Raw genomic sequence first — 8,910 nt, 5'->3', positions numbered from 1 at the left:
CCGCGTTTTCAGCTCCTTACTTGTGATGTCACCACGGACGGCTTCTGTTGTCTGTAATGTTTTTGCAGCCTCAGAGACAGTACCCTCAACACAGACTGAAAAAAGGAAAGTTTTTTTTGGTTTATGTCATGGATGGCAGGGGTTCATAGAAGGATGACATCAAGACGTTGCCCTGCGTGCGCGTTTTGAGTCTGACACATAGAGACGGATGTATTTCAGGAGATGTGTAATAAAACAACGAAGTACTGATTGGTTTCAAAGCAATACTGTACTAATCAATAATTCAGAGATGAATAAATATTTGGCTAATTAACCGCATCTATCGTCTCACATCAGTACGATTTTCTACCTTCTTTCACTCTTCCTGTTACATAACCCAGGTTGTTTTGCATTGCTTATCGTCTTCGCTTCCGTCTGCGCTCTGCAAAGGCTAGAAGAGTTTCATTTTCTCTCTCGTACAAAAGAGCAGGAATCCTGTAGACACGAGATTCATAAAGAGTTTCTTTCTGTGGTTTTGAATCCATTAAAAGTGTGTTTTCCATGGTTGGTGTAAAATGATCGTACAACAGATGTGAAAATAAGACTTAGCTATAGGCTGTATCTGCAAATATTGCCTGCTGAGAGTATGGCGTGGTGCAGTTTCTTAGTGAGGGCGGAGTCTTTATTTGTCGTTACAGCCAAAACCACGTCGTTTATGTCTAAAGAAGTAACTCATTAAATAATATATAGTATATGGAAGGGCTGTACTATTGATCGAATATTAATCTTGATCACAATTTTGGCTTAAATTAACGTGATCGTCAACGATATTGACGTTTAAAATACATGACCGGCTCAAAAAAACTAATGCATATATGCAATAAAATGTTTTCTAAACCAACAGCCAGCCACCACCAGTGATCAAGATGTTTTAGTTTCACTTTTGTGTAGCTGTTATGTTGCAACACAAAAACCCTACAGCTACAGAAAACTTCTTATCGGGGAAAATAAAATGCTGTATTAAGTTACTGCTAACGAAAACCGAACATTTCCTGCAGCTGCAACTTCACATTAAAAGCATTTGGCTGACGAAACACGAGTTGAATTTTATTGTGAAGTAAACTAGTCACAGGAAGTGCAATGTGTCAGAGATCTTGATACTGTTTGCCATCGTTAAACAAAAATGCGTCTACAAAACAACATTTGGACGTCGAATCAGTTGTAAATATGTCGGGGAGTGATGGGACAAGAAGGAGCAGCAACGGGGAACTGCACCTTGCACCTCTGTAATCAATAATCGATCTCAGTATTGATCAAAATAATAATAAGTGATTATCACTTCCTTGCTGAAGCAGAACCAAAACAAACAACCATAACACGTTTGGTTATTAATTGACCAGGAGGGTGTTTAGTCAGACTTTGATCACATTCGTTTTCTAGTTCATTATTAGCTATCCTATTAATAAATCGATAACTGATTATGAATCATTGACTATATTAATCAGTTTGGACACTGGCCAAATTTAGTTGAGAACATATCTTCATTTTAGGTCATTACAGCCATTTTGTACAATTACATTCTTTAGACTCACAGAAAAACTTTATGTTTAATAAATTAGTGATGTGGCGTTTAAGATTGACATCTCACCTGCCACAATACCAATCTAAAAGGAGTCACTGTTGTATTTCCTTGGAAAACAGGAGTAGTACTGCCGTTCTGCTATGATATTGATATTTGTACCCAAGGGTAAATGTGAATGTCACAGCAGCAGTACATGAATAAACATATAATGGCACAAAAACAATGTCAAACACAAGTACCTTTTTGGCATGTGCATTCATAAAAGTGTGTAAAATCGATAAATTATTCAGTAAACTGATAAAGAAAAAGCTCTAATAACCCCATTTATTTGTAAAAGATCCTGTTTTATCGTTTGAATTGTATCAAATAAAAACACAAACTGTGTCAGGAGCTTTGTTTAAATTAACAAAGTATACAATGTTAGTACATCATGTACACTCATGTAGAATCAATATGGTTGTTACAGCTGAAATCAAAACAGAATAAATAATATTAATGGATAGTGTATTATAACTTTGATTGTATCAATGTCAATCCAACATGTAATATATTAAGTAGCACACCATTAGCATTAGCATATTATCATACATTTTCAAGGTTGGTTATACAATCTCAGCATCTTAAAGTCAGGTGTATTTGTAGAGTCTTCAATCATTTTACAAGGGTTAGCCAGAGAGAGAAGGCTTCACCACGGATAAATACAATGATTTAGTTTTTCTTTACAATGCCCTGGTTGACTTCGTTGTAGCTAAAAACTACAGAGGCTATCTGCTCAGTTTCTTTCTGCTTCCCACGCTCCATTAGACATGCAAACCAACCATCACCAATGTAAGCCAGGTCTGAGTAACCACTGGGTCCTGTGTTGATGATCCAGGGTTTGCTCCATGCTTTTGGATCACTTGGCGATTTATTCAGATACACTCCTAAATTAATCCTACTGGATTTATCACTTGGGTGGGTGAAGAGCAGCCACTTGTTTGGTGCATGTTCACCTTGAGCTGGAAAGGAGACCACACTTCCCTGACAGCCTGAACCTGTTTCCACAAGGGTTTTGGGAAACAGAGTCTTCATATCAAGAGCTTCCACTCGATAGCCTCCATCACTACGTGCATTGCAGTAGATGCCATCAGAAACCTCTGCCATTTGACATTCATTTGATTTTGTTTGAAGCATATTGCTAAACTGCCAATTATTGCCCATATCATCGCTATACAGATAGAGTGCATATGAGCGGAAGAGAGAAGTAAAAGCATAAAGTGGGACAATCAATCTACCACTCTCTGTTTGGAGACCATGGCCTGGCCCAACAGCAAATGTGGACCAGTTTTTAATTTCACCCAGTTTGTTTGTCAAATCAGTCACACTGCTCCAACTTTGGCCAGCATCTGTAGTTGTAACATAGCAGAGACGGGCCTTATTGCAGCCCCAGAATCTCTGACAGCACTCTGAGACAGTGCCCTCAACACTGATGAAAAAAAGGAACAGTTTTTTGCTTCTTTTCTCATACACTGGGCAGGGGTTCATTGGACGGTAGCCATGAAGATGTGCCTCCTTCACCAGTTTGAGTTCAGACCACTAGAAAGAATATTGTTCAGAGATGTGAAAATTTACAAAAGCAGTTTTGATGCAGTTGAAAGCTGAACTGTATATGCACAAGTAATTAACAATTAAAAAATTGCTTGAAATGATTACCTCAATTGTCCTCACACCGGAGGATTCCTCTATCTTCAACGTTCCTGTTTTCATAACCAGGTTTTTTGCATTGCTATCGTCTTCAGTCCTCCTCTGCTCTGCAAAGGCCATAAAGATTTGTTTGTCATTGTCATAGAAAAGAGCAGGAATCCTGTAAACTTCTTTCTCTTTTGAATAAAAGACAGTTCTCTTCCTTTCCTGTTGTTGATGACTTGAGGGCTTGTTCCCCATGGTTGTCTGTGGTCTCTGCGTATACTGATTATATCGTCCTCTGGGAAACCTTTCCTGCAGGTTTTTTTTATCAGGTTGTGTTGTGCGCTGTGTGAATTAGGATGGACTCTTTATTACGCAAATTGAAAATGATTAACTAAACAGTGATAAAGTAACCTTGTAAAAATAATGTTAATCTACATTCTGGTGGGGTGTAGCCCTTTATTCTCTCTATCTCTTAGTGATGATAAAACAAAAAAAGGACAAAGAAAGGAAAAAACAAGATTAAAACATGACCAAATATGGCTGGGGTATTCCTTTTTGCTCAAAAAGTAGACCTGTTGTCCTCCTGTTGCCACTGTGCCAAAGTGCGCTCCAACAAACAGAGCTCCTGCAACTCTGATAGTACCACCTGATAAAAAACTGGAACAGTATGTTCTAAGCTAGTCTGAAACTGCTCATAAATTGTGTATTATTCCACAATCTAATGTTGCCATGTTAAAAATCAACAGTTTCTCTTTAATACAAGGTCTAGTACCATTTGATTGTATTTTACTTTTCATTATATCTGAGCAACAAATTGCATCATCATATGCATCAATACATGTAGGACTACAGCAAAACAGAGGCAGGATTTCAAGACACAAATCATAACACAAACTCACAATTACAAATGATCAATGTGACACGTGCACTGCATGTTCGAGGAATGTAACAGTCCTATAACAGAGGAAACACATTTCTGTGTACCACTTGACATTTGTGCTGGCCCAACAGTAAGTAGGGTCTAGACCAAGGACTGGATTCTAACAAATGAGCGACTTATTACGCCACTTGTTATAACCTTTATTTAATCAGGTAAGAATCAGGGATTCAAGATCTTAGACTGCAAACATGTTTGTCACAGCTTTGTGCGAGCGGGGCAACAGGGATAGGACCCAAATGCAGACAAAGCAGGCAGACTGATTTATGTATTGACCAGATAAAGGTACAAAATCAGTCAGGAAAGGGTCAAAGCTGGGTACGCAGTCAAAATTCAATGTCAAAAAGATTAGGTAGGTGTTTAAAACAGGCAGGTAACAAATCTTAAATTCCAGGTTTCAGATAACAAGCGATAACAACAATCCGTCACTGACTGAGGAAAGAGGCTGATAGAAGTAGTAGTAGTAGGGCAAGAGAAAAAGTAAAAGGTCATTTGGTGTACTGGTAAAGGCAATGACTGGGTTTGGGGAAGTGGGAATGTGGCTGCAGGGAGGGACAGAGAGGCTGAAAGTGACAGCTTTTTTTTTAAGACTGTCAGCATAAGTATTTTTAATTTTCCATGAACAGTTGTGCCTGTTTTACAAGAACTTCCCATTTCATAATAACAGCTTTATTTTTAAGGTCGGATTCAATTCATGGAAAGGCTTTTTCTTTATTTCTACTTCATGTCCACCCCCATCAACACATTTACTAGTCTGCAAGAACACATTTAAACCAAAATGTTACACTGAACCATTAAACAAACAGTGAACAAAATCTGTTACCGTTTATAGGTGACTGTTCAGGGTTTTCCTCACTGAATCAAGGACAGTAATCAATAATAATAATAATAATAATAATAATAATAATAATAATAATAATAACAAGAGGAGATAAGCTGATTCAGTTTGAGATGTTACAGTCTGCCTTTTATGCAATAGCTCGTTCCTGTTGCATAAGAATGAACTTTGTTTTCTCAAAATTAGAGTTGTGGCGTTCACGAAAGAACCGAATCTATTGAACGGCTCTTTAAAATGAATGATGGGAACCGAGTTGCAGTTGAGAGCCGTTCTTTTTCTTTTTCTTTTTCTTTTTTTGTCACACACACATCATGCGCACACAAGCTCCTCCTTTGCTTAAATTTGCACTGATGTTACTAAGGACAGTTCATGAGTCCTCTGCAGGGTTTATACTAGTAGTACTAGTGGGATTTTTTATACATGAAACTTGGAACTTGTTTTGTAAAAGTTTTTCTATATTTCTATAGAAAATATTCTTGTGTGGAAAATGTTACACTAAAAGCTGTTTCGCATGGAAGTTCATTGTAGCCTGCTTAGTTTTTTATTGTGCCACAAATAAAAAGGTGTTGCATGATTAACAAGTCAAAAGAGCTTTATTTACACTAACACATATTTTCTACAAAGATCCAAAATAGTGATCTCACTGTCAAAGCAGAGGGATATGGCACCACCTAGTGGAATGTTTACAATGAGTGCAGATCAGACACTAAAATCTAGTCCACACATGTCAAATGAAATTATAATCAATATTTCAAAATAATTCTAACTCAGATATCTAATATATCTATTACATATCCATGGGATGTCTAAGTTTGAATGATTCTGATCCAAATCTTACCCTATCATTCCTCCCAGTGATTATTTCCCAGATAAAATGGGTTACCCCCAGGCTAGCTTCTTAAAAATAAATAAATCTAAAAATGAGTCAGTCTTTTGAACGGCTCTTTGAAAGGAACAGCTCCTCAAGATCCGGCTCCTTTCAAAGAGCCATAAATCCCATCTCTACTCAGAATTTAAATCCTTCCTTAGCAATTCAACTTTGTTCAGAAATTACAACTATTAACATTCAATACTCAGCTACAATACATTTTTAGTTATATTCCATTAGCCAACTTTCTGCACTCACTTAGTTGTAATGGTACAATGTTGGCATGAACATTGTCCATCCTCCATTTCAATGTCCAACAATGGCAATGTTTCAAAAGCCTCAGCAGCCACATTTATAATAGTGCTTGGTAATGATAGTTTGATTGATAAAGTATTTTTGAGGTGCAATCTACATCACATGAGTCTCGTTGTTCAAATGAGTGAAAACTCTTTACATCGACTCTTAAGTCGACTATTAGGGGGCAGCCCAGTTCCTGAATTGTTCCTCTTCTACATGCATGTGATTGTTGATTGTTGTTGTGATCTGTAGATTTAGTGTAAGTGTAAGACTACTGTATAGAAAATGGCAATAGCACATGCACATGTTATTTGTTATATACTGATGTAAAGGAAAATGTTGAATTGAGTTCAAGGGTTTTGAAGTCTTTATGAATAATAATTGTTCTCATCTTAGACGTATATTAACTTGGGCAAAACAGCCTTGCAGGCAGTTGTGTCAGGCCCCTACTGGATGGGAGAGAAGTTGAGATCTCTTGTAAGAGCTTATCCCTTTAACGCTGTGCTGTATGCTGCACTGTGTGCCCCCCTGCGGCCCATAAATATCACAAATATCCCCTTTCCTGTCCTCCTCCCATTTCCCTGCTTCTCCTCCCTCCAAACTGCTCTACTCTGCTGCTCTATATCCACTCCTGCCTCCAGTGCTCATAAAAAAGTGGAGCTGACAGGTGCTGGAGACCCAAGCCAGAATATAAGAGTTGGAGGGATCATTAATGAGCTCTGGCTTGATAACTCTTGAATATTTTTGGATCAAATAAATCTGTACTTTAGATTCTTTCCAAATATATACACATCAACAACTACCATTAAATTCTCTCTGACTGGATTGAACTTGTTTTAGTATGAGACCTGAATCAGCAAATACAAACAGCTGCGAAGTGTTTTGAAGACACCCGCTAGCCAGACCTAACTTGGGGTCTGGTTAGCTGGAAGGGGAAGTAACAGGGGAAGGAGAAGTAAGACAGAGGCAAGGTCAGAGTCAATAGCAGCTTTGTTATTTTAGTAGAAAACTCAAATATCCTCCTCCACCCACCGCTGAATTAGCCAGCTGTGGATGTGTCTGCTATAGCTGGGAGAAGTTAGGATGGGTGGGATGACTTGGATGTTTTCTGGTGTTGTGTTGACAAGCCCCCATCTGAGCATGCAGCCAAGGACCACCCTGGTCGATTCCCATAAAAGCACACTCCCCTTCGCCCTCGCTCACTCTTTCCTCTGCTCATATGTGAGCTTGTGAACTTCAGTTTTCTTAGTTGGCTGCCTTGCTCTCTTTGTTCATTCTGTCCGTGTGCATCGTGCTGGTGTTTGAAAGTTGTTAATGATGAATCTGGGGCTCCTGCAGTTCAACCAGATCGTTATTACCTCACCGTCAAAATAACAATCACTATTGTTCAACCATCTCACATGGAATGGATTATTTTGTGAATGTAGAATATGTACAGTGTTTGGCATCTTGGTTCTGAACTCCACTCGAGGAAGTACCCAGCAGGGAGTGGGATAGTAATAATACTAACCCCCCACAACGGGAAGGTAGACTCAGAGCCTACAGGTGGAGCTGGGGTTTATGAAATGCTATGTAGTGGTGGCAGCAGGAGGAGTACATTGCTTTAGAGTGAGGTGCAAAAGAGCAAGCAGAGCACTGACAATTTACATTAAAAGGATTAAAAGTATCTGTCTGAAAAGAGTTGGCCATGTGTTTGGAATGGCAGACTTGAGTTTGCTACCTGAACTATCTTGCAGGCTTCACGTCATTTATCAATGTTGTCCTGTTCTTCAATATAACATAGTCTGTTGTGTCAGTTTGTCATGTATTGTCACATGACACCCCCACCTTTGACTGTGAACAACAAACAGGAAAACCCCAGCTAGAAACTTGAATCACATTCACAACCAATCAAATCTGATCAAACCACAACCATACCGTCCTGGTGAAGCAGATTAACTGACTTTTTGAATGGTAAACTCCTGTGAATAATACCTAAACACATTTTGATTGTTGCATATGTTTTAGTATAGTGCAGGCAGTATCAGTAAAACAATATTTAATTTAAAAACAATTCAAACACTGATAGCCCAACATTGGTTGCCATAGTGTGAATGATATAGCTGAATTTCGGATGGTTTACAAAGGTATATCATGCCACAGTATTTCCTAAAATCCCCCATCCCTACTCATCATTATCTTTGAATGTTCTTCATATTATGTCTGTGCTCATATTTGCACTTTATCTGCCCTTAACTGCATGCTTCAGAAACTGACTGTGCTGTATCTGTTTTCTGTGCTCTTCAAAGTAATTGGTGATCTGACAGAAGGTCAACATAAGATTAATGTCAGAACCAGGGAACAACAACATGAAACAAATCTGCAATACATTTTGCCATTATTGACAACCTGTAACAGAAGATAAATGAATATGCACGCCAGAGTTGTCTGTACAAGCTCAGTCCAGCCCCTTTGAACCCTAATCCCCCAAACGTTCACTCACACAGCAGAGGGCTTCGCTAAGTGGAGCACTGACAGCAACCACACAATGCTAGGATTCACTTCAAAAACAATGAGAATACGAAACAGGGGACATGCACATGTGCGGAGAAGCAGACTCTTTCATAAAAGTAAAAAAAGGACCAAGTTGAAAGACATGAAAGCTGAATATGTCCCAGCATATGGCTGCCAGATTTGTAGCATATTTCCAATGATACAAATCCGAGCTTTCCTGGTTTAAAGAAGGATGGCTGGGAGGGGGA

At 38.7% G+C, this 8,910-nt stretch overlaps 1 protein-coding gene across 1 annotated transcript in view; it reads right to left on the bottom strand.

Moving 5' to 3' along the window:
- The window catches only part of LOC118326396 (sialidase-4-like), a 4,598-nt gene extending 1,081 nt beyond the window's left edge, over positions 1 to 3,517 (bottom strand). Inside the window, exons 1-2 of the mRNA XM_035659380.1 lie at positions 3,269 to 3,517; positions 2,860 to 3,136 (exon numbers count right to left, since the gene is read on the bottom strand). Of these exons, the coding sequence (XP_035515273.1) occupies positions 2,860 to 3,136; positions 3,269 to 3,484 (493 nt within the window). The 5' untranslated portion in view covers positions 3,485 to 3,517. The remainder of the gene's footprint in view (positions 1 to 2,859; positions 3,137 to 3,268) is intronic.
- Between the last annotated feature and the right edge of the window lie 5,393 nt (positions 3,518 to 8,910).

The sequence above is a fragment of the Morone saxatilis genome, unplaced genomic scaffold, assembly GCF_004916995.1.
Source record: "Morone saxatilis isolate NCDOM2014 unplaced genomic scaffold, NCSU_SB_2.0 Contig17, whole genome shotgun sequence".
Lineage (NCBI taxonomy): Eukaryota > Metazoa > Chordata > Actinopteri > Moronidae > Morone > Morone saxatilis.
This window is presented reverse-complemented; position numbering and strand designations above follow the sequence as displayed.